The sequence below is a fragment of the Thamnophis sirtalis genome, unplaced genomic scaffold (genome assembly GCF_051295495.1).
Source record: "Thamnophis sirtalis isolate CommonGarterSnake01/CBP01778 unplaced genomic scaffold, rThaSir2_p1.2 scaffold_6, whole genome shotgun sequence".
NCBI lineage: Eukaryota > Metazoa > Chordata > Lepidosauria > Squamata > Natricidae > Thamnophis > Thamnophis sirtalis.
Genome location: NW_028261386.1, coordinates 129,163,456 through 129,190,270, shown reverse-complemented (window position 1 = coordinate 129,190,270; position 26,815 = coordinate 129,163,456). Strand labels below are relative to the sequence as shown.

Sequence of the window (26,815 nt, the reverse complement as noted above, 5' to 3'; positions counted from 1 at the left end):
GATTTTTTTTTGCAAGAGCTGAAAGCTGAAGAGTGGTATTGGTTCCACCACAAAACCGCGTTCGACTAAAGGGCGCTCGACGAAACCGCGTAACTGACATCATCACAGCGCGGAGAAAAAAGCATGCTGTAAACGCTAAACCTAAAATTAACCCCTAAACCTAAACCTAACCCCCCTAAACCTAATCCTAAACCTAACCCTAAACCTAACCCTTAACCTAACCCTAAACCTAACCCTAAACCTAACCCTTAACCTAACGCTAAACCTAATCCTAACCCTTAACCTAACCCTAACCCTAACCCTTAACCTAACCCTAACCCTAACCCTAACCCTAACCTTTAACCTAACCCTAAACCTAACCCTAAACCTAACCCTTACCTTAACTTGAATCGGCTTGCTTTCAAAGCGCTATTTAAAGCGCCCTTCTTTCTCCGCGCTCGCTGTTGTCGCCCTGTTGATGACGTCAGCGACGCGGTTTAATCGGGCGCGCTTTAGTCGAGCGCGGTTTTGTCGTGCCACGGTGGTGTTTGTTGAAGTAACTCTTGTGAGAGAGAATAGAATGCTTAGCGCATCCTTGGATACAAGTTGGCTCCAGTATAGAGTCTTGCAATTGTGATTTACCTCAATTCCGATTGCCCCACACCAAGCCACTTGTGCCGGCTAAGGTGCTGAACATTACAAACCAGCATGATTTGTAGGTGGGTGTGAGTTTGGCAAAGGCTTCTTTGTTCCCGTTTGAATAAAGCAGAAGAAAGTATGTGACATGAAACATCTAAAAGGATCTGTGGGTAAATTTCTGAGGCTGTTCTCATTCCCTAAAGGAGAAACATGTTTTTAAAGACAGAAAGGAGCCCCCAAGTCTTTCTTAATAGCCCCAGCAGGACTGGGCCAGCCTATCCACAAGACAAAAGACCTTCAGCTCCAGGGTGATGGGATTAAGATATGACCCTCCAGGACCTAATAGGATTATCTAGTAGCAGAGCTCACTACATTGCACAATATCCTAAGGACACCAACAAACTTCAACCAAACTTGACTCAGACAAACATGACCCCACATGGCGCCATGGGACTCTGACAACAACTAAGAGAATACATGTTCTTACATAGGAACAGGAAACTCAAGTGCAAAGCCCAAGAGAAGTTATACATACCCTTTACTCTCAACTTCATGTCAGCTGCCCAGGAGCATCCAGGTGGCTCTGCTTCATCATTAAACTATCTTTCCAATCAGCCTTGATGTTTCCAATGTCTTTCTCCTGGTGTCAATGTCTAAAGCGTTTCCATGACTACTATCAACTTGAGAATAGCAATTGCAATAGCAAGAGAAGAGGGGGGGGGGAATACCATGCATACTTTTGACCAGAGTAAAAAGTCTCATATTTCTGTGACTGGGATGTAAATGCGCATGTCCAGAACCCTGCTGTAATGTCCTGTTGGAGAATGTGATTGATGACTTCAGGCAGAGGGGAGGGGACACAGGGGTAAAGTTCAGACGCCATTAAGTGGGATTTAGTTTCGGCTCCACAGAAGTCCGTGCCAAGATGTTAGTCTTAATAAATGAATGGGTTTTTTTTTTTGAACTTTGTCCCGAGGCTCGTAAGTTAATTAGGTCAGCTCTTGGAAACGTCACACCTGGCTTGGAACTGAACCAGATGGATATCTCTCCCAACACTAGTGTCATGCATTTCTTTTCTCCCGAGAGAAGAAAGATTTGAAATAACTGAATGCAAATAATTCAATGTTTAATTTATGTATTATTTTTCTTTGCGTTTAACAAAAAAAAGAAATTATCACACTGAAACACGATGGCTCATTATCATAATTGCTGCTTAAGAGGATTTGGTGCTGAAGTTGTAGTCTCGCTTGTGATTTGTGAATCTCTGATTTTTTTAACAGACATGGTGTATATATTATCTTGACAAGATCAATGTGAAATGCAGGGATATTGTTCCAGGACACTGCATTTTTGTTCTTTTTTTGAAACAAAATGCATAATAAAATGTGGGGTTGTCAGTTATCGAAGAAAATGCTTAATGGTCAAGCTTGTCCTTTGCTTGCCTTGTTATTAATCAGACGAACCTGATCAGCATTGAAAAGCACAACATACTTGTATTGAAAACCAATCAACCAGATGCATCTCTTTACTAATGTAACTAGTAAGGATTTGTACTAGTACGTAGTCCAAATCCAATTTATTAAGCATCAGTCTGGTCTGTCATAAATTACTGAGTACTAACAATGCATATTGTTGTTTGCATCAATGGTAAACAAAGATGCTTATATGGGATGTAATGGACAAATTATTTATTTCAGACTTTCACGAGGGAATTATGTTAACAATGTCTGAACAGCGCTACTGTCTGTTGTTTCTTGAGGACAAGATCAGCAGGAAAGGGAGTGAAGATAAAAGGCATAGTGAAAAGCTGAGGTTCTGTATCAGGTTGATGAGTTAGGAAATAAGATCTCTGTCTCACAGATAACACTGTACATGTCTGTTTGTGTATATGAGCACATTATTGCTCCTCTGACTTTTTGTATTTGTTCATTTTTAGCTAACAGCCCGATCCCTGCCTGTGGTACAAACTGACGAGAGACTTCAACCCCTGCTCAATCACCTCAGGTAATGGAAACACAGTAGAACCTCAATTTAGTGGAACTTTTGGGGCTCATTTCTTGTGAAAGCCCACAATCTAACTCATTTGTACCAATCAGGTCTGTTTTGAGCAGCTGAGGGAATTTTATTTTTATTCTTTCGCATTAAAAAATGTGAAGACATTTTTGTAGGGTCTAGGTTCAGGATGGCGAACCTATGGCACGGGTGCCACAGGTGGCACGTGGAGCCATTTGTCAGGGCACGCGAGGTGTTGTCCTGTCAGCTCGCCAGCACGCATGCCCGTGCTGGCCAGCTAAGTTCAGCCTTTTCTAAAGCCGTTTTTCACCCTCCCCAGGTTCCAGAGGCTTTATAGGAGCCTGGGGAGGGCCAAAACCGCCTCCTCCGCCCCCCAGAGGCCCTCCAGAGGCTTCAGGAGCTTCCCTGAAGCCTCCGGAGCGCATAAAACCAGTCCTACAGGCAAACTGGAAGTTCAGGAACGGACTTCCGGTTTCCTCGTAGGTCCGATTTAAACCCTCCGGAGCCTTCAGGGACCTTCCGGAGGCTTCCCTGAATGCTCCGGAGGATGAAAAACGACCCAACGGACAAACTGGAAGTCACTTCTGGTTTGTTCGTAGGGCTGTTTTTAGTCCTCTGAAGTGTTCAGGAAAGCCTCTTGAAGGTCCCTGAAGGCTCCGGAGGATGCCCTACGAGTGAACCAGAAGTGACTTCTGGTTGCTTCTAGGGTTGTTTTTTGGAAGGCCCCTGAAGGGTCCGGAGCGCAAAAAACTGGCCCTACGAGCGAACCGGAAGTCTATTCCCGAACTTCCGGTTTGCCAATAGGGCCGTTTTTTTGCGCTCCGGAGGCTTCAGGGAAGCGCCTGAAGCCTTCGGAGGGCCTCCAGGGGGGGCGGGGGAGGCTCTTTTTGCCCTCCCCAGGCTCCTATAAAGCCTCTGGGGAGGGCGAAAAAAGCATGCAAAAAATGGGGGGAGCACCTGTCATGAGTGCATGTGCGCTGGAGTGTGTGTTGCACATTGCATTATAGGTGCGGCACGCCCACACACGACCCCCCCCTGCGCTCCCCCCTCTTACGGCACGCGAGCCAAAAATGGTTCGCCATCTCTGATCTAGGTGTTGTGCCTAATGGATCGATTGTTCTTATGTTCTGTCCCAAAGGCAGAATGGGATTCTTTTACTTCTTCCCATAACTAGGTCCAACTTCTCTGCCTGCGGAATAATCTAATCCTGGGGACAGGGTGCGTCTACAGAAGAGCACGCTGCTGTTCTTTAGACTATGCAAAGCATGGAATTTACTGGGGAAGGCAATAAAAATGTTTTAAATGAAAAAAAGAATAAATCAGATATTAATAAGCTTTTTATTTACGAATGGTTGATTTGGCAATGGATTCACTGTATTTATCTTCAAAGATACTATTTCAATACTTGTATCCATAACGAGGAAGTAATTTGAGTGTTTTTTACATAATGAATGTGCCATGGCAGATAATTAGCAATATTGTTGACATACAACATCTGTTTCCAGTCAACACTTCAGACTTCTCCCTTAGGTAAATCGTTGGCTCACATTTGCAAAATTATATTTTGCCCTTGAAAAAGGGGGTTTATGTCCCCCTCTATTCAAAACCTTTTGAAAAACATAATAATGGAACTATAGCTGCATATCATTTGTCTTTGTGTTTTAGTTCCTCCTATTGCTAAGTAATATAATCAATTTAAAAATTTGAGAAAAGATTATTATTCTATGGCTCCCTTAATTAGAAACATCTGAGAGGTTATACCTGAATTTTACCCAAAAACAATATTTAACAATTGTTTTCAAATCATTCAACGCAGTTCAAATAATCTGCTTCTACTTGAACTCTAAAATAAATTATTAATTATTAAATAAATTATTCTGGTAATCAGAAATGTTTTATATCAAGAAAAAGTCTTAATTTCTCCAAGGTGAAAAGAATTATTTTAAAGTCATATTTATTTCTTGAAGACTAGTTTTGAAATATTTATAAAATTTATGTAAACAAAAATATTTGGCCCTTCATTCTCGTGGTAACAACAAAAATGCCCTTTTAAATTCAACAAATAACATTTATTTCTTTTCTTCTTTTTCCACATCATAGCCATGCATATGTTGGTCCAGATTATAATATTGAAAAAGCAGCGGGGAAAATTTCATTGGAACAAATTGATGCTGTAAGTATATTGCCTCCGATTCACTTTAGTTAAACTGAATAATTTTGCCTGTATTCATGGTATCTCAAACATACTGATGACAACATTCCAGAGGTGGGTTCCTACCAGTTCGCACCTATTCGGTAGAACCGGTTCGTCAAATCTACGGTTAGAAGAGGTTCCACCAGTGGACCCGGAAAGCAGGCCACACCTACAGAAGAGGTTCCAAAAAATTTTGAAACCCACCACTGGCAAGGATCTTGTAACTTGACAGCTTTAAGACTTGCATGCTTCAATGCCAGAGTTTCTGAATAGCTACTTGGACCGACTTAAGTACTAATTCATAATTTCATATCTGGTCACATGGGTGGCAAGCCACTCCCATTCAGTCACATGGGTGGCAAGCCACTCCCACAAAGGAGGCCACACCCACAGAGTCGGTTCCAACAATTTTTGAAACCCACCACTGCAACATTCATATAGAGACTACAATGGTCCATATATAAAGAATTGAAGAATAAAACATAACTCATAGAACAATGTATGCTTAAATGAATGTAAGTAGGTTTAAAACACATGAAACAAGAAGAGAATATGACTAGCACTCAGGAGCATAAGTAAAGCAAAACTTTCACATGAGCCCATGCCCATTTGTGAGGGGTTCAGGCATTGAACCCTAAACCCTGGCCACAGAGGAAACCAAAATATCATCACAATATCACCAGCAAAGTTATCCACTTACCTCTTCAATCACCCAAGCCTCCCTTCCTCTCCCTTGTTCAATTTCTTGCAGTTCAAGTTTCTGCAATTTCCTGCAGTAGTCAGAGGACCACGCCCTGCTTGGCTGCCTGAAAAAAATTATCTCCCGGACTTACTATATCTGGTTTCAAAACTACTACTTCATATTTCTTATCAGCCAATATTTGTTATTGTCTTTTGCTGGAAGGAGGAAGGAGTATATGTGTATCAGTGGTGGGTTTCAAAAATTGTTCGAAACTACTCTGTGGGTGTGGCCTCCTTTGTGGGAGTGGCTTGCCGCCCATGTGACCGGATGGGAGTGGCTTGCCGCCCATGTGACCGGATATGAAGATGCCGATGACACTTGTCAGAACCACCTTAAATTACCTCACACACAGCACTGGCATGCATAAGAATAGGATGTCAACTTGTTTTTTAAAAGGCATCTTTGGTTTGCGTTAAAACAACTTCAACACACGCAATGTTCTGATTGCACCACAAACGCAGTAGTCATCCTTACCTTTCACAGAGGCACTGAGTTTTATAAATAGGAGCATGGTAGTGTAGAATAATCATATCCAAGGACCAGTGGTGGGTTTCAAAAAATTTTTGAACCTCTTCTGTAGGTGTGGCCTGCTTTCCGGGTCCACTGGTGGGACCTCTTCTAACCTGTTTGGTAGATTTGACGAACCGGTTCTACCGAATAGGTGCGAACTGGTAGGAACCCACCTCTGACGTGTATATATTGTAGTATGCATTTCTATGGGACAAAATGGTTAGCATTTGCAGGTGATGGGGTCTTATTTTACAATTTTAATTAGCGGTTGCTACTTCAGCTAAGAAAAATCCATATTTTTGTGTTGGCCCTGCCCTCTTTTGGAATGGATATACGTACAAATATAGGTATGTTGCATGCACATATATGGAGGCCAGGAGTTGGTTTGGCTAACGTTAGTGATATACAAGTTGACAAAGTAGGAAAGCCAGACATAGAAATACACAGAAATGTTTATCTGTCTTGATCTTTTTCCCCCTATGAGTGTTTCCTAGCATTGATGGTAGGCAATCAAATTTAGCCTTGTCTTCCTTTTAAGTAAACATGGTAAACAGCTTTAAATGAACAGAAAAATTTCCCCAGATAACTAACATCTGTGCTATTAATTTAGAACATATTAGAGGGAGGGCTAGTAAAGATGCTATCAAAATAGAATGAGACTCTAGATTAATTACTTATATTGATTTATGCTTTTTACTGTAATTAATACAATTTTAATACCTTTTAACATCTGTTTTCCATTTATTCTTGCATTTGCCCCCCCCCCCCAAATTAGAACTAAATGTTGACACTATATTGAAATTGTGGAATAGAGTTTTTCCTTTGTCCCGGGAAGTCTACTGTATGCAAATATTCTCTTCTCAAACTCTTCACCTTTCTGGTTGGTGATCGAAATACAGCCTGTAAGTTAATGTAGCCTGCAGATCATTAATCCAAGTTTTCCTGTTACAGCTTTCGGTTAAATCATTTCCTCTCTGCATGCGGCAGCTCCACAGAGCTCTGCGTGATAACCATCATCTCCGCCACGGAGGCCGTATGCAATATGGCTTATTTCTCAAAGGCATTGGCTTAACACTAGAGCAAGCGCTGCAGTTCTGGAAGTCTGAATTCATCAGAGGAAAAGTAGACGCAGACAAGGTAAAATGGGTTGGCGAGAACAAGGCTCAGCTCTTAACGGTTCTCTTCGGAACACTTCCAGAGTCCACAAGCAATGTCCGTGCACACTAAAACATCTGTTTGGTTTACATAAATACTACAAGACGAAAGCAGAGTTGCTTTCCCATCCCCTCTGCACAGCTGGGTCTCATCAGGATTCTTTTCTCATTATAAGTTTGTATGGTTAGTTTACTTTATGCTTACGAAGATTACAAAAAAGGAAACAGGAATTATTTATCGTGTTGAAAAGCAATGATGTAGCGATGTCAATATTTATTTTATTTATTTACTAATGCTTCTCTACTGCTTGATATCCAGAGAGACTTAAGCGGCTTATAGAACAAGTAAGCATTAAAATGAAAATTTAATAAAATATAAAACATGGACTTCCCACAAACCATAACAGGGCCATTGCAGTGTTGGACCAGATGTCCATATCCTCAAATGGCTTCTTAAACAGCCGAGTCTTTAGAATACAGAATAACAGCGTTAGAAGGGACTTTAATCCAACTCTATGCACAAGCAGGAGGTCCCATAGCGTTCTGGAAAATGACTATCCAATCTCTTCTTAAAAATCTCCAGTGATGGGGCATCCACAACTTTTGGAGGCAAGCTGTTCCATTGGTTAATTTTTCTCACTGTCAAGAAAATTCTCCTTAGTTCTAAGTTGGTTCTCTCCTTGATTAGTTTCCATCCATTGTTTCTTGCCCTGCCCCCAGGGGCTTTGGAAAATAGGTTGATCTTTGTGGCAGGTCTTTTCAGGTCCCTTCAAAAGCCAAATAAGGTGGAGGATGGCTGGATATCAAGGAGGATATCATCTGCTTCAGTCATTGACAAGAAGGTTCTTTTGCTGGGATCTGTGTAGGTCAGAGGTGTCAAACTTGTATTATCATGGCATCGTTACGTGACATATCATGACTTTTTTTCCCTTTGCTAAACTGGGCATGGAAAGGCCAGCGTGTGACACATCCGGCTCATGGCCCACGAGTTTGACACCCCTGATGAAGGTGATAATCCCCCAGCAAAAGAATCTTCAACAATTTTCTGTTCCTGACCTCAATAGAAAGATAATCCAGAGAATGTGGCCTTGTAGATAGCAAGTCTCTCTCCTTCCTTCCTTCCTTCCTTCCTTCCTTCCTTCCTTCCTTCCTTCCTTCCTTCCTTCCTTCCTTCCTTCCTTCCTTCCTTCCTTCCTTCCTTCCTTCCTCTTATTTACAGAGTTTATAGGCCACACAAATGAATTGATTCTTACATTCAAATTCCCCAAGTCTGTAATTTGGGTTAAAAAAATAAAAATACATCTCATAAAACTGAGATTATTCATTATAAAACAACCGTATCCATCTGGACTCAAACATTCTGGTAATACAATTAGAAATAATTATTCTTCCTAAAAATTGGAAATGCTACAACAAAGAGGGAACATTTTATAATATGTGATAGTGATTCAAAACAGTCTTTAAGAAATCTTAGATGGAGAATCTGTGCCGCTAAAGTTGTCCACTCTGCTGGCAGACCAATATGGTTGGATTTTATTGTTATCACCACGCATCTTTGGTTCTCTAACTTTACAGGAGATAAGAATTGTTTGCCAGTTCTGGAGAATACAATGTGTTTTGAATTAGCAATTTCAGGCTTCTCTAGTAATCTACAATTTCAAGTTGTTCAGTAGTTAAAAGATTTGAAATTTTTTAAAAAATCAAGTCTTTGGGGTAATTTTTGATGAATAAACTAAAATAATCTCCAGATTTAGATATTCTAACTAATATAAAATGCTGAAAGGAACATCTTACAGTGAACAGCTATACCCTTTTTCAAAAGCAGTGCCCTGGCTGCTGGTTTACTACCCAAATAAGTTCAGTTGTAATGACATACAGACCTCTTTTGTAACTTAACTCATGGCTGTCTAGCAGAGTTCTTGCTCCCTGATGTTTCTGATTGTCATTTAAAATCTAGTGGAAATGTCTTCCTTAGGGTGCCACATCTGCTAGGAATTTCATACATGGCAAACCAAGAGAGAACATTCTCAATTCAAGTATTCTTTTACTTCCTTGGTTGGCATGAAGCATTTGCAAGCTTTCAGCTCCAGATCAAATTAAATATTCTTGAAGTGATACCCAACCTTTCTATTGGTATAATACAAATATAGGATTATATATATATATATATTTAGTGATATATGTTTTCTGAGGTTTTCGCGGGTGTTAGTATGTAGGTCTCTAGTTATTCGGGTTTTCTCCCAAATTGGAGATGTCTTGGCGACGTTTCGACGAAGTCTCATTCGTCATCTTCAGGCTACTTCAGGCTCGGTGCTTCCAGGGGCAATGTGAGATCTCGGCTGTTTCTTCCTTTTAATATATATATATTACTAAATATGATAAGGAGGAGGGCCTGTGGCTTAATGGCTAAGACGTCTGCCTAAGATGCAATACACCACAGGTTCGAATCCCAGTAATGGTATGGCTAGCTGATGAGAGCTAAATAGCTTGAAATAGATCTATATTGGTCTCCCTTTATTTATTTATCAGCACAAATATAACACAACATATATATATGTTGATTTTCTTGCTATTAAAGTACATTCCAGTTAAGCTTGTCTCAGCTTTCGTTACTGGACGGAGGAGGGGGTCAGAACACCCCTCTATACATTTCTACCCTTAACAACAGTTTAGTTTAACTAGGCCCATATACCCCTTCATGCAGTTTTTCTTAATTTACTTTTTTCATGCCACTTTGAGGATAACATTAACTCTGTTCCCATTAACAATTTACCATTTTGTCTTTGCAGTGAATCTGTGTTCTCTTTGACCTTCGTTTGCAAGATATTCATAGAATATTTTTGTTGTTATTTTTGGTATCAATCAGAAACTTCATCGCCTTCTGAGTTTTAACCCTTTTTGATATTCCCAGTGGTGGGATTCAGCCAGTTCGCACCACTTCGGGAGCATTGGTGGTTTACTTTCTGAGCAGTTTGGTGATCTGGTTGTTGGAAGAAATCATTAGGGCAGAGAACCGGTTGTTAAATTATTTGAATCCTATCACTGAATATTCCTATAATTTCCTGAAACGGCTTTGTGTTAGGGTTCTGTTTTCTATTTAGATCTTTCTTTTTCTCTGTCTCACATCGTTAAGAGCTCCAAGTGTATGGTTGCATTGGAGTCCTGTTTCCTTCTCATAAAGGTTGTTTATAATTATGCTCTTACTATGTAGGATTTTCCGGTCTTCCTAGACATGTTTCTCCTTTAAGAACTTCAAGCCATTGAATCTGGCCTATCTTCCCTTATCAGCATTTGCTCTTTTGAAATGCAATATGCAAATCTGACTTTTCCCAGTTTCTCCTCCATCGGTATTATAAATTCAAGGATAACACAACCACCTTCCTCTACCATACTAGTCCGTTTTGTTTCTTTGAAATGCTCCCTGTTGGCGAGGATTAGGCACAGATAGCAGGCTCGTTCTTTCTTCCAACTTCTGACAACTGAAATTGACAGCAAGAGTGGACAAGAATTCGTTGGAGTTAACCAAGTTAACTTGGCAGCACTGGACATCCCTTTAGATATCAGAATAATTGAAATCCCCCCATTATTGGGATTGTGTGTCTCTTTGAAAGACTGGCTGTCAGACGCAGAAAATCTCGGTCTTCTGCCTGCCCAGGCAGTCTATAATAAACTCCCGTGATGATATGATTTTTGTTTCTTTCCTTTTATTCTTATCCAAACACTTTCAAGGGGATTTCCCTACTCTGGTCCTAGATTTCTATGCAACTGTGTATTTTTTCTTTTTATATCATGCAACATTTTGAGAGCCAAGGTGGCGCAGTGGTTAAATGCAGCACTGCAGGCTACTGCTAGATCAGCAGTTCAGCGGTTCAAATCTCACCGGCTCAGGGTTGACTCAGCCTTCCATCCTTCCGAGGTGGGTAAAATGAGGACCCAGATTGTTGGGGGCAATATGCTGACTCTCTGTAAACCGCTTAGAGAGGGCTGAAAGCCCTATGAAGCGGTATATAAGTCTACTGCTATTTTCAGTCTTCTGTTGCTGTAATGCAGGGGTGTCAAACTCAAGGACTGCGGGAATCCAGCCTTTGGGGTACTTAAATCTGGCCTGTGGGGCTGGCCTGGAAATAGCAAAGGATTGTCCCACGGTGCCTCTGGCAGCCAAAATGGGGCATGGTGTGTGTGTGTGCTGCCCCCGCGTAGCTTGTTCTTTGCCTGGACAGACTCCTGCAACACTTTTCCGGACAAAATGGGGCAAGGGATGGGGGGGGGGCTGCGCGCTTCTGTCCATACACCCCATTTTGGCTGGCAAAGTGTTGCAGGAGGCTGTCCAGGCAAAAAATGGGCCACTCGTGCCCCCCCGCCCCGTGGCTTGTTTTGGCCAGCAAAATACTACAGGAGGTGTCCGGCCCATCTCCCCCTTCCCCCCCTCCTCCGACCACCCTCAGAGAACAATGCCAATCTAGCCCTCGAAGAAATCCAGTTTGACAACCTGCTGTAATGTGGGGATGACCTTGGGAGACAGCAGGAAGAACTCTAGCCTAGATAACAGTCATGCAAATGGTATCTCAGCCCACAGAGGGAAAAGGGATATGGGAAGCATCTTGGAAAGGAACTTCCCTAATTTTCTGGAAAAGAAAAATAGAGGAGGGGAGAGGTGCTTCCAGATTTGGAAGGCTGATGTCAGCCCTTCAAGATAGTCTAGACAAGAAACATAAACCCCGAGTAATAACCCTACCATTATTGTAAGGTTACAATAACAAAAACTTGCATGTCGGACTCTTCTGGACTCCCAAAGTCATTCTCACATACCATTATAGTGGGACTGTTCTTTAAGCAACTTGTAGTTCCCAGATATTATCCTACCATTTCAGGGATGACTATCGAATTGTATTGGTATTCCTGACTTAGAATCTTTAATTTTCCCTGCTTATTTCAATACTCAGTGCATTATATATAAATATTTGAGGCTTTGAGTGGCGGTACCTACAGACTTTTCTGTTGTAATTTCCTGAGAAACTCTTGGCTTCCAGGTTCTCTATGTTTGAATTACCTGATCTTAATCCTTGGTTGCATGGTCACCCCCTGAGTTTTTGCTACCTTGGCCCTTTTGTTCTCTTGTGAGGCTCTTTCAGGGGTGGGTTTCAACCGGTTCGTGGCGGTTCCTGTGGACCGGTTGGCCGGTGAACCCGGAAGTAAGTAACTTCGGGAACGCCGAAGGGCCCACCCGCCCGCCCGCGCTCCTTACCCGTCTTTGAAGGCTTCTGCACTTCCACGCACATACAGCGCCTGCGCGATTCTCCGTGAGCAGCTGGAGCATTGCACAGGCACTAAGACGCATGCGTGAACTGCACGCGTGCACGAGGACACCACCGGCCCCGTTCCAACCGTACAGGTTGGAACGGGATGAGCAACCTACCACTGGGCTCTTCCGATGAGACTGGGTACCGTCTGCCATCATACGATGCAGTCCATCTCTCCCCAGGAGTGCCTTATGAAGTATAGGCCATTGTCATTTGATCTAAATCCTGTTTAGTGACGCCATCTATATAGTCTCTTTCTGCTGGCTCTATTTAACTCTGTGCCATCTTTTTTAAAAATGTTCCTTAAAAGCAGACTATTGTTTAACTATTTACCATAGTTTTCAGAGTAGATGTTCCGGAGTATAAGATGCACCTTAGTTTTTGGGAAGAAAAATAGGGAGAAAAAATTTCTGCTGCTGCCTACCAGGTATTCATCCTTAGCCTGGTCAGTTGGTTAAGCATGCATGGTAGGGCTGATAGGCAGCTTCTAAAGCACAGCTGATGGAGGGAGCTCCAGTTAGTAAAGCAGGCGAAGCGCGGAAGCGGTAAGACAAGGCAGCAGCTGTTCCAGGTTGCCATTTTGGCCACCTCACATTTTCAGCCTCCCATCGCTCTGTTTGAGACCCATTCAAGGCTGCAGGGATCGCCAAAGCACATCGCTGCCTATCGCCGCCGGAAAACGCGATGCGCAGAGGCCAAAAATGGGGCATGTAGAGGCTAAAACACGATGCACAGAGGCTGAAAATGTGATGCACGGAGTTGGCGATTGGCAGCAATGTGCTCTTTTGATCCCCTCAGCTTTGAAGGGGTCTCAAACGGAGCATTTGGAGGCTGAAAATGTGAGGTGCGGAGCCCAAAAATGCAAGCTGTTTTCTGTGGCAATCTCTGCAGTCAGGAAGAAGATGCGCGGAAGCCGAAGGGTGGGGGGCGGCAGGTGGGTGGGGCTGCATTCAGAGTATTAGACACACCCAGATATTCAGCCTCTTTTGGGGGGGGGAGTGCGTCTTATACTCCGAAAAATACGGTACTATGAGAAATATTTAAACATTTGACAAGTTTTAACACCCTTCCTGAATTAGAATAAGTCAAGTTTCCACCTAAACTCAGTAGCAAAGAAATGGTATCTAATGACAAGAAAACAATTTTCCCATTTTTTGTATACTGTATGTGTTGAAAGTTATTCATCATTTCCTGAAGTGAAATATTCGCGCATTCTAAATTACAGTGCCAAATTTCATTGCTATCCACTGACTAAAGTCATATTTTCTTTGAAATTTTATTAATGTATGTTTTTCAAGCTTATAATGGTGTAATTTTATTCTAATTATGTTAAAGAAAGAGTCTGGTATGAAAAATTTAAAACCCATCAGTTTTCCTTAACTTGAATAATGAAACTAAGTAATGTCTGTTGCTAATAAATGCTGTATCAAAATACGTCTTCTAATGCACCATATGGAAACTCTTATTTAAAAAAGAAAGACTTTCTATCAGAATCAATTTACATGTGCATGTAGAATTCTTCCAGCTTGTGAAAGTCAGAGGCACATCTCTTCTGAATAATTGTTAGGAAGTGTGATGGGAGTTATATTTTAGATGTTGAATTGATTAGCCCTTAATAGAAACAAAAATCCAATTCTACCTAACATTTAAATCATGGCACGATTTTCAATCTTAAAAAAATAAAAAAATGCAATTTACACCCTAGCTTTTCTTTTACTACTTCTACAGGAGTCTTAAATTATGAGCTGCCACAAAAATGTCCAACTTCTCAGAAAGTTAAAATGGGATGGCAATAATTTTACAATTTTGTTTGCCGAGATACCGATAATAGCTTATCATTTCGCTACTTGAACATCATTAGATCTCCTAACTCTAGTAATAGAAAAAGTTGTTCCTAGAAGGAAATCTGGATTCAAGTCTATAATTTGGAGAGGGATTACAGGAAACACTCTTCTGATAAGTGACAATCTTTATAATGCAACCATTCTATTCTATTTATTCTATTCTATTTATTTGTCTTGTATGCCGCCCACTCCCGGAGGACTCCGGGCGGCTCACAAAGGACAAGGGAAAGGGGGAAAACGAGACAAAGACAACATATTAAAAACAAAACCAACATTCACAATTTCCGTGGAGGTAGATGATTCTCAGCCCCCACCAGCCTGCTGGAGCAGCCAGGACTTGGTGGCTTTGCGGAAGGCCGGGAGGGTAGTAAGGGTCCGGATCTCAACAGGGAGCTCATTCCAGAGGGCCGGAGCTGCAACAGAGAAGGCGCTCCCCCGGGAGTCACCAGCTGACATTCGGAGTATTTTTAGTTTATTGTAGCAAGCAAAATAAAGTTACTTTGAAAATATAATATCTATGCACCTGGAATCTCCTCAGTAATTGTTTGCTACTTTTCAATCACTTCTAGTTTGCTAACTCAATAGCTGCTGGAGCCAAGGTGGCGCAGTGGTTAAATGCAGCACTGCAGGCTACTGCTAGATCAGCAGTTCAGCGGTTCAAATCTCACCGGCTCAAGGTCGACTCAGCCTTCCATCCTTCCGAGGTGGGTAAAATGAGGACCTAGATTGTTGGGGGCAATATGCTGACTCTCTGTAAACCGCTTAGAGAGGCCTGAAAGGCCTATGAAGCGGTATATAAGTCTACTGCTATTGCTATTGCATGTTTTTTTTAATACCTAGTGATTTTGGTAATTTAATAAAAATTGGTTGATTCAAGTTTTATTAGTAGCACTAAGTCTCCTTCATTCAATAGTCCCAATTGTACTGTATTAAACAGTACCAACATTCTCTTTCCCCAGTTTTATAAGAGGTGGTAGCAAAATAATTACTGAGACTTTGTCTTTCATTCTGATCCTTTACTCTCATTCCTTTATTCGTCTCTCTTCACTTCCCCCCCCTTTTCTTACAGGGATGGTAGACAATTAACTGCCTTTCTCTTTTGATTCTTCTCATCTCTTAGAAACATGCTTATTTATGTCCTTTGTGCCAAAAGCCTTCCCTTGAGTCTTCCGTTTATACTAAGTTCTGCCCAGCTTTGAGCAGATCCGAATGACTATCTGCCTAGTAGTTAAAATATTCCTTGGAGCAGCCCTGCAGATGACCCTGTCCTTTACTCTCCCTAGCAAATCATCCCAAATAGGGCTGCTGAACAACAGGAATAAGATAAGAGCAGAGAAGTAACTACGTTTTGCTGTTGCTTATCACCACAAGCCACTTTGAATAGGAGAAGTTGTTTAATAAATTCTTGCCTATTAATTTGAATGTACAGGTGTTGATCCTATTACATGCCATAGGCCTTTTCATTTAGGATATCCTTTTTATAATGTGATAGTATAATTAATTGCAGTGTTCGGAGCATTAGTCATTTAATCCTGCGCTTGCACTCAGAGCCAGCTTGATGTCGTGGTTGAGTTGCTAGATTGGAAAGCAGGACACCCTTAAAGGGCATTGCAGTTCTATCCTAATTCAGTTCTGTTAACTTCCTAACAGTGAGGACAATTAACCAGTGGAACAGCTTGCTGTCAGAAGCTGTGGGTGTTTCATCACTGAAGGTTTTAAGAAAAGTCTGGACAGTCACCTATCCAAAATGGTATAGGGTCTCCTGCTTGAGTAGGGAGGGGGGAGTTAGACTAGAACATGGGTAGTCAACCTTTTTATAACTACCACCCACTTTTGTATCTCTGTTAGTAGTAAAATTTTCTAACCTCCCACCGGTTCCACAGTAATGGTGATTTATAAAGTAGGGAAGTCAATTAAATTTGAAAAAGGAAAGTGCTTCAGTAGCGGACAAAAACTGTACCGCCCACCATGAAAGCTGGAACGCCCACTAGTCCCTCCCGCGGTAGGGACCAGGTTGACGACCACTGGACTAGAAGAACTCCCAACTCCCTTCCAGCTCTATTCTGATTTGATTGACCTTATTGGCGTCTCTCTAGAACCCACTTGCTTTATATATCCCTGTTTCAGTCTCTGCTAATGCAGAAGCGCTGTTCAGGCTCTCTGCCCTTACTCCGCTGGATAATCAACAGTAGTGGCCTTTTTTGCCCTCACACCACAGCATAGAACCCCTCAGAATTCACAGCTTCTTTGGTTGCTCTCTGCTCTTCCTCTTATGGAACTCCTCTGACAAACTCCATTAACCTGTTTTGTCTTGTTTTGTTTTGGGGGGGAAGACTCTTCTTTAAAATCTGGTGAAAGCCTCTGAATTATTTAACATTGGCTCATAAGATGGAGGATGATCTTCAGCAATAGCAATAGCAGTTAGACTTATATACCGCTTCATAGGGCTTTCAGCCCCCTCTAAGTGGTTTACAGAGTCAGCATATTGCCCCCAACAACAATCCGGGTCCTCATTTTACCCACCTCGGAAGGATGGAAGGCTGAGTCAACCTTGAGCCGGTGAGATTTGAACAGCCGAACTGCAGAACTGCAGTCAGCTGAAGTAGCCTGCAGTGCTGCATTTAACCACTGCGCCACCTCGGCTCCTTAGTGGCCAGTGTGGCCATTGCTACACCTCAAGGTTCCTCACTCTACGAAGAAAGAATCAAATCACAGTACTTACTATATACTGTGCTGAATTGTATTCAAAAGTATAGTTAAAAGCATACTTGTTGGAAATAAGTTGTGTGTTTGTGTGTGTGTGTGTATGTTTCTGAGTAAACAGTCTCAGGATTGTGCTACAAGAGACATGGAACCTCTGAAGACCATTGAATTGGAGGTAGAAGTTAACTGCTTTCAGCTTGAAGTAGTCTGGACTTTTTGTACAGTTTTGGTTTTAAATTTATTTATTTAAGTTTGTGTGCCTTTGGCATCGGGTACTTGTTGAGAAAACATAAATCAGAATAGACTGTAAGACTGAAATCTTCATAGTGTTGCTTTAAACCAGGAGTTTCCAACCTTTTGGCTTGCCTGGACCGCCTTGAGTGAAGAGGAATTGTCTTGGGCCGCATATAAAAGATATAATATAGTATTATCATATATGGTGGACTTGTAAAAAGCCAAAAGCATTTTGGATAAAAATATGGTGGATTATGCAAAAATGTTCTTAAAAAAAGGATAAAGTTTACCCCTCAGTTATTCTTGTTAGGTATAATTACTGATTGTACAGTTATAGAGATTAACTTGATTTTGCATTTAATAACGGCAGCAAGACTGTTGGTGGCGCAATACTGGAAGAGGGAAGATTTGCCTACTATTCAAGAATGGACATTGAAAGTAACAAACCTAGTAGAGATGGCTAAAATATCAGCATATCTCAAGGACCACTCAAACGAGAGATATAAACTGGAGTGGAGAAGATGGATTGACTATACTCAAAATAAATATGAGACTAAGAAATTCCAGATAGTTTATGACTGAAGAAACAAGGAATGATATAATCTGTTTAGAGTTAGCCTAGCAAAGAGGAGTTAAAGCTCAAATGAAAGATGATACTAATTTTTTTAAAGTTTATTTTAGAACATCTTTGTTAAAGATTTATACCCTGTATTGGTTTTGGGAAGTTGGGGTGGGGGGGGAAGGTTGAGGGGGTGGGGTTCGGGTGGGGAGGGCAGGGGGAGGTAAACATTTGTAAAAGTTTTTTTTTTCTAAAAAGTTTCAATTAAAAAAAAGATATAATATAATTACTGAATATAAATTACATGTTAAAAGTTTACAGTTTTATGGGCCACATTGCTGTCGATCCAGGGCTGCCTGTGGTCCACAGTTGGACACACCTGGTTTAAATCACCTGGTGACTCACCTGCTGGAGTACTGCAATGTGCTCTACATGGGGCTGTCCTTGAAGAGTATTCGGCGACTTCAGCTAGTCCAGAATGCGGCCGCGCGAGCGATTGTGGGTGCACCTCGCTTCACCCACATAACACCTATCCTCCGCGAGCTGCACTGGCTACCTGTCGATCTCCGGGTACGCTTCAAGGTGCTACTTGTCACCCATAAAGCCCTTCATGATAGTGGGTCTGAGTACTTGAGAGACCGCCTACTGCCAATCACCTCCACTCGACCTATTAGATCCCATCGATTAGGCCTCCTCCGAATTCCATCAGCCGGTCAATGTCGACTGGCAACTACGCGGAGGAGAGCCTTCTCGGTGGCAGCTCCGACCCTTTGGAACGATCTCCCCGTGGAGATTCGTACCCTCACCACCCTCCAGACCTTCCGCACAGCCCTCAAAATCTGGTTATCCCGGGGCTTCGAGGGGAGGGGCTGCCGCCGTCGGGAGCTAAGTAAAGCTCCTGCCAGGACTCTGGTTCGTATATCTTATAAGATCTATAGATATCTCCCCTTTCTGGCAGAAAGGGGCAGGGAGAAGGTCAGTCGTTAGGATCTCTTTGTAATTCATAGCTTTTTTTTTGCTGTGAATGGAGAAGAGGTTCAACATTAGCTGAGCCTTTACTCCGGCCAGTTTTCCGCGCTGCTTTTTTTTGCAGCCTAGGCAGATTGCCTCCCCCCCAGGACAAAACTAAGCTATTTAAAAGCCAATTCGGGCGGGGAACATTCCCGAGGAACTTTCTCTATTACTATTTAAAATACCAGCTTCAATCTCCCAAAAGGCTCCCTTTCTTCTTTTTTTAACTGCGTCACAAGATGGCGATCTCGTAGCTTTTGTGCTTGATCTGACGCAGCTAGCTGACCCTACCCTCCTGAAGGCTTCTCCGTACTAATTGCTAAAAGATTATCTGAGGGGAGCACAGACTTTGATTTTTGGCTCGCTGGATTGCTTGTCTTTTATTTTTATTCTGGAATGGCTCCCAAACTTAAACAGAAGCGCCTCCTTAATAATATATCTCCAAAAACTGCCAGGAAGTCGCTACCCTCGCCTCCTACACCCTCCACGGGAGATTTGCTAACACAAGAATTCCTTCTTAAAACGCTTAATGATTTCAGACAGGAGATTAATCAACTGATTTCGGATTTATCTGATGAATTTGATGCTAAAATTGCTCAGGCAAAGCAGGATATAATCGGAGTAATGACAGTAATGACAGATTATATTGCTGAAACGGAGGACAAATTGGAACTTTTGGAAGAAAGTAACCTTAATCTGATATCAAAAATTCAAACGTTAGAACAGGAAATTGAATCTGCACAAAAAGAACTTGTCAAATTAAATTATAACAAGTCTGCCTTTGCTATACGTGTTAGAGGGCTGCGTGAAAACCAACAGGAGAATCTGAAACAGACATTCTTTGAGGCTTTCAGCCGCTTGGTGGGAAGTCCGGGACTTAACTTTGATTGGCAGATTCAAAGAATTTACCGCCAGAATTCCTGGGTAGCAAAACAGCGACAGCTTCCGAGGGACATAATAATATACTTTACTACAAGGGAATCTAGAAATGAGATAACACAGAGGCTCTACGGAAAGAGGTTGAGAATTGACGGGGACGACTTGATTGTTTTTAAGGAGATACCATTTCAAATGTTAAGAACAAGGAGACAGTATGCTTTCTTAACCGAAGAACTCAGAAACTCTCAGATTTCATATAGATGGGAAGTCCCAGCTGGTATTACAGTTACATTTGGCGACCAAAAACACCGCATTAACTCTGTCTGTGAAGCCCGAAAATTTTACTACGAGACCCTGAAGGCGGGACTTCCTGATTCATCCGGATCTGGGGAGAGACAGGGAGAAGGAGAAGACAAACAGCGAGACACGTGGCTACAAGGTGGAGCGTGTTGCTTTTCTCTTCCGGAAGGGCAGAAGACTAAAGAATAAAGACTAGCGATGTTTTTAAAGCTTTATGATTTCCGTCTGGGATAAAATGGAGAAGTGGCATATCGATGATGAGACATGGAGACTGAAAGAAGCGTTGCTGATTGGGGACATATATTGTACAGAAATTTTGTTTGAACTCTAACTTTAATTGTGCATGAACTATTCTTTTAGGTGAAGAGAGCGGAAATTGTGATCTTTTTGAGTTGCGGTTTGGGACAAACGGAGTTGGGAGGTGCGTGGGAGAGGGAAGGGCAGCGAAAGTTTAATTAGATTACATGGGGCTAGAACGTAAGCTGATGTTTGTTTGAGTTGCTATATCAATATAAGGTTAAGAAAGTTTGGTCGGAGAATCTTCAGGAAAGTGGAGTAAATATGGGAGGAGCAACGAATATGGATAAAATACTTATGTGGATATGGATAAAGGCAGGGTGGAAGGTAAAAAATTTATATGTGGAGGTGGGTAAGGATAGAAAGGGAGGTGTTGGAAATGAAAAATGAAAGAAGTATTTGAGTTAATGGTGTTATAGAAAGGTTTGGATACTTGGATAAAAAAGGAGATAAATTAAAGGTTTGAATAGATAGACAAAGCAAGGAGATTTTTAGTTGGGGAATTCTAATTGATCAACTTACCTGGCTCAAATATAGTTTGAAACCCTGCAAGTAGTAAAATAATCGAAATTTGGAATGAGTCACATTGATTAAGATTTATAGATAATGGGAAGCTGTGGTAATGTAGTGGGCTTATGACCCTTTTTGTTTCTTTCTCCTTTTTGTGTGTGAGTGTGGGTGTTTTTTTTTTTATTTCTTATTTTCTACTATTTTTCCTTTTTCTTTTTGGCTATACTTTTATCTTACTTTTTTTAAATTTTAAAGTTAGTTGGCCTTATTATACTTAAATGCTTGTTAAAGAATTATGCCGGGCATGGGACCTGCGAAGCCGTAAGGGGGTTAGGGAGGGGGGATTATAGGGGGGAGGGGGGAGGGTGGAATTACAGTTTCAATCCTTAGAACAATAAGAATTCACTTGTGTACTGCCGTTTTTTTTTTCTTTTTCTTTTTTTCTTTTTCTACTTTTATTGTAAAAAACAAATTGAATTGTATGGATACACCAAAGTGGGGAGAAGAGGGGAAGAGAAGGGAGAAGTAAAGAGGGAGTGAGAGGGAATGTAAGGAGGGTAAATGGAGGGAGGGGGAGATGTCTGAGGGGGAAGGGAAGTAGAAGAGGGGAATGTTGGAGGGGTGAAAGGAAAGTTGGAGGGGGAGAAGAGAGGGTGTATGGGGGAATGAAGTGTTATGTTGGGGGGTTCTTTTTTTTTCCTTTTTTCTTTGCACAGTATATAAGTGATTGTACAAAATGAAAATGAAAATGAAAATGAAAAAAAAAATCTGGTTATCCCGTCAGGCCTGGGGCTAAAGACTGTAACCCACCCGAATGGTATGAATGTTGTGTTTTTAATGATGTACTGTCCTACATGTTAAATGTTTGTCCCCCCCCCCCTTTTTGAGTTGTAAGCCGCCCTGAGTCCCCTCAGGGAAAAGGGCGGCATATAAATAAACTTCTAAATCTAAATCTAAATCTAAAAAGTCGTAGGCTCTTAAATTTTGTAATAAGAGAGGAAGGCCTAGATATTTATCTTCTCTGCCATTAATGCTTTTCTTTGGAACAGTAATCCCATGTCTACAATATATACATAAATATATAACATAAATATATTATAAATATATAATATATTAATCCATGAATATAATGCCAACTCTGCGGGACTTCCAGATGTTTCTTACTAGATGACTCTCTTCCTAGGCACGGGGGTAGTGTGTTTTATTGCTTTAGTTGCTTCTTAATCTCCTGTTTTGTTGTCATGTAATAGTTTGTTATTGTAAACCACTTAGAATCTTTTGGAATGGGAAGCCATAAACATAATTATAACAATAATTGTCTACTAGAAAATACTTTGAAATAAATACAAGCTTTTTATATTATGTATTAAGAACTTATCTTATCACCACAGTTACAAAATGAGCTAATTGAAAAAAATATATGCCATTTGTTACTCATAACAAGAGCTTCTTTTTAGAGTTTGAAAGGCTGTTTTAAACCAAACTGGTTTCCTTCTGTTTCCTTTGATTCTTTTTAGTAACTCCATTTAAAGACAATCTTGAGGGGGAAAAAAATACCCTGAAATTCTATTTTTTTTTGTAAGCAAAGTCCTACAGAAATTATCGGGTGAAACTCTCTGCCAAGTGCTTGATAACATAGATTCAAATTTATTGTACTTTAGAATTATCCTACTTGTAAAACTTTTAACAGTTATGATGACTCGAAGCATCAATATTTCATCCTTCGCTTATATACAAAGCAAATACGGGACTAGGAAATTCCAGATAGCTTATGCTTAAAATTAGTAATAACTTAAATTGTTAAAAATTTGGGTAACAGCAAGAAGCTGAGTTCAATGTAGAGATATTTTAGACTGTGATTGTCAAAAAGTTATACCATGTATGGGCTCTGGGAAGTCGGGGGGAGGGAAGGGAGGCGGGGATCTAGGGGGAGGGGGGAGGGGGGAAATATAATATGTGTTAAATTTTAAAGCATGATTGCACTTGTATACTGTGGTTTTCTTAATGTTAGTGTCAAAACAGAACAAACTGAATATATTGGAAAGTAATAGAAGTATACCGAAGGGAGGAGCTGAATGAAAGAAGAAGGAGAGTAGAGAGGGTGAGAGAGAGGAGGAGGAGAAGGAAGGGAGGGAATGGATTAAGAGAGGGAGTGATAGGGTTAGGGTTAGATAGAGGGGGAGGGGAAGTAGGTGTAGAGGGGTATGAGAGAAGGAAGAATGAAAGTTAGAGGGGGATGAAAGAGGGTGTATGGTGGGCTAAGGCGGTATATTGGGTTTGTATTGTAGGGGGCATTTTCTATAAAAGTGAGGGCTGTGTTTATTACCCAATGTTATATGCCTCGGTTGCACAGTAAACATGTGATTGTATAGAATGAAATGGAAATAAAAAGATTTGTACTAAAATATTTCATCCTTCGCGGTAACTAAAATTGCATACAGTTTACACCCTCTCTCAGTTCTAAAACCTCTGCTATTTTTATTGTTTGTTTTCACCCTTCAGTTTGATAAAGGATATGCTTACAGCATCCGCCATAACTATGGAAAAGAAGGCAAGAGAACGGATTATACTCCATATAGCTGCATGAAAATTATCCTGTCCAATCTCCCAGGCCAAGGGGATTATCACGGTGAGTGCTTCTTCCTGACAGGCAGCTTTGGAAGCCAATGGATTGGTTGGCTGTATTAGTGGCAGAGGTTGGATTTGTGGGCTTAAGGCAGCCTTCGCTGTCAAGCCGAGCACGCGGCTCCTCTTCTGACAATTTGTCTCGTTATTGAACCAGGTCAGACAAAAGAGGTTCCTTCGGTCTGGGCTCTGCTGAGCCTTGCGGTGTTTCTTATTTTGCTTGTTTTCATCCCCACAATGTTTCAAAGCAACAAGTGGCTCGGCACTTTTTCTTTGCCAGCAAACTGTCAAAGAGCTATAAATCATTTGACACTCCCTCCCCCCACAAACCAGACACTCTACAGAATCTAGATTAGATTTAGATTTATTTGTATGCCGCCCTTTTCTGGGAGGGACTCAGGGTGGCGAACAACTCAAGGGGGGAAAGGGAACATAGAACACAATACAAGTGATTAAAATAACCAAGAATCATACAGCCATACATGTCGAGAGGGGAGGGGAACTCATCAACCCCAGGCCTGCCGGCACAGCCAGGTTTTAACGGCTTTCCGGAAGGCCTGGAGAGAGGTGAGGGTCCGAATCTCTGCGGGGAGTTCGTTCCAAAGGGCCGGAGCTGCCACAGAGAAGGCCCTCCCCCGGGTGGTAGCCAGATGGCATTGGCTGGTGGACGGAACCCGGAGGAGGCCCACCCTGTGTGATCTAATGGGTCTGTGGGAGGTAATTGGCAGCAGGCGGTCTCTCAAGTACCCAGGTCCAATATCATGAAGGGCTTTATAAGTTACGACTAGCACTTTGAAGTGTATCCGGAGACCGATCGGTAACCAGTGCAGCTCGCGGAGGATAGGTGTAACGTGGGTGTACCGAGGTGCACCCACAATCGCTCACGCGGCTGCATTCTGGATGAGTTGAAGTCTCCGAATACTCTTCAAGGGCTGCCCCATGTAGAGCGCATTGCAGTAGTATGGGATGTTGTAAATCTAATGATTCATTGTCTCTAGAATTGAAACGGGGAGTACTGTACTAACATTTCCACAAATTACATACAATCAGTTTTCCTTCCAACTGTTTAGTTTTTCCTTTAAGAGACTCCTTTTTCTCTGAACACTGGGAAGTCACTTGCCAATTACAGTGAATTGTTACTTTGTCTTTTATTTCTTCCCAGTCATTTAAATCCCATACCCTAGAGCAGGGGTGTCAAACTCGCAGTCTGGGGGCGTCACGTGCGGGCCCTGCCCCCGGGTGGTTTAGCGAAGGGGGGGAAAAAAGTCCTGATATGTCATGTGACGTCATGTTGCCATAATGACACGAGTTTGACATCTCTGCCTTAGAGTATAAACCTAGGTGTCTAGAAAATTGTATTAAGAAGATATATTGATAAATGTATTTTTTCTTTTATAAAATGGGTAAATAACTGTTCTGACCCCCCTTGTACCACACCAACACACTCCAAGCCAAAGATAAGTTACGGCATTTAATTAACAGACAGACAGGTCCTTGGCAGCAAACCGGCACAGATAAGCCCTGGCAGCAATCCAGCCTGCCAAGCTCACAATAATGTTCTCCAACATTAGTTCCTGCGTTGACTTCTGCAAGAGGGGTGTGTGCACAAGCAGTCCTTTTATAGTCTGGAGAGGAGCCTAATGACCACCAGCTGAGTGCTATTACCTCCTGTAACTGCGCAACTGTTCCTGACGCCTATTAGCTCTTCGGTGGCGGGCATCCAGGAACAACTCACTGCTGGCGTCTGGCTCACTCTCCCTTGTCTCCTCCCCACTGGTCCAAGGCTCAGGTGCCTCCTGGCAGCCCACCAGCCTCTCTGCGCCCTGCTCGGAGTTGGACCCCTGTCCAGGGTCCTCCACATCCTCCAGAGCCAACTCAACTCGCTGTCGGAGTCTGGTGGCAGCTCCAGCGGCTCCTGCTGGGCCACAACAAATAACTATAATTACTTTCTTCCTCATTTTTTCTATGTTCCTCAGTGACATTTATTTAGGCTTGATTTTAGAATTAGAATGCCACCAATACTGTTTAGGATATATATTTATAGGACTAAAGAGACAGAGAACTGGTTTGTGCTTAAGGTACCAAGTTAGAAACTAGGAACCCATGAGTTCTAGTCCCACATTTGATATGGAACCAGCGGGATGATTTTGCACCAGTCATTCTCTGTCAGCTGTAGGAAGCAAGCAATGGTAAACCATTTCTGAAAAATCTTGTCAAGAAAACTGCAGGCAATTACCAGGAATCAACAGTATTAAAATATTAAAGATGAGCCACCTTGCTCTAGCAATTAAAGCACCAGACTAAATACTGGGAGACTGTGAATTCTAGTCCCGTCTTAGCCATGAAAGCCAGCTGGGTGACCTTGGGCCAGTCGCTTTCTCTCAGCCCAACCCATCTCACGTGGTGGTGGTTGTGGGGAAAATAAGAGAAGGAATATGAAGGTTTGGAAGTTTATTGACATTTGTATGCCGCCTACTCCCTGGGGACTCTGGGCGGCTTACAGACAAACAAGGGAATATATAAAAATTAAAATAGAAATTAAAATAGAAATGCAATTGTTTAAAATTACACAACATACATACTACTTAAAATGGGGGTGGATGGTAATCAACAGCCCCAGGCCTGCCGGAACAGCCAGGTCTTGGTAGCTTTACGGAAGGCCGGAAGAGTAGTGAGGGTCCGGATCTCCACAGGGAGATCATTCCAGAGGGCCGGGGCAGCAACAGAGAAGGCCCTCCCCCGGGGGGGTCACCAGCCGACATTGACCCACCGATGGCACCCGGAGGAGGCCCAATCTGTGTGATCTTATCGGTCTTTGGGAGGTAAATGGCAGGAGGCGGTGATAATAATCAACACTGGGTATGTTTATCCTCTTCAGTTATTTGTAAAAATAATAAATATGTACATACAGACCGTACATATATACAAATGTATGATAAGGCACTTCCATCTATATTTGTAAGTTGTGTGCAACCAATGATGTCTACAGCTTTCACTAGCAATAATCTAATTTGATTATAAATCATGTATCATTTAAACCGTGGCACTTGATTTTTAAGTCAGTGCGGACAATCCCAGTGAAATGAATGGAACGAAAGATTGTTAGGCACCAAGTTTAAGTACTGTTAGCTGGTCCTCTATGTTATCGTGTGTTTCTTTCCACTCAGTGATAGTACACATATTTTGAATTGTTTGTTAATTACTGCAGTTTCTTCTGGTGATATAATTGCTGTTTTATATATATAACCTTTCATGCCCTTTGCAGCCTTGACCTATTGTATTTAGAGCTCTCAGAATAGCCTTTCCTAACCTGAAACATTCC

The 26,815-nt window shown here is 41.8% G+C and overlaps 1 protein-coding gene across 1 annotated transcript in view; it reads left to right on the top strand.

The window, feature by feature from the left end:
• PRIM2 (DNA primase subunit 2) overlaps window positions 1–26,815 on the top strand; it is a 106,280-nt gene that overhangs the window by 55,731 nt on the left and 23,734 nt on the right. Inside the window, exons 7-10 of the mRNA XM_087719168.1 lie at window positions 2,555–2,622; window positions 4,732–4,804; window positions 7,029–7,214; window positions 23,371–23,497. Coding sequence (XP_087575294.1) covers window positions 2,555–2,622; window positions 4,732–4,804; window positions 7,029–7,214; window positions 23,371–23,497 — 454 coding nt within the window. The remainder of the gene's footprint in view (window positions 1–2,554; window positions 2,623–4,731; window positions 4,805–7,028; window positions 7,215–23,370; window positions 23,498–26,815) is intronic.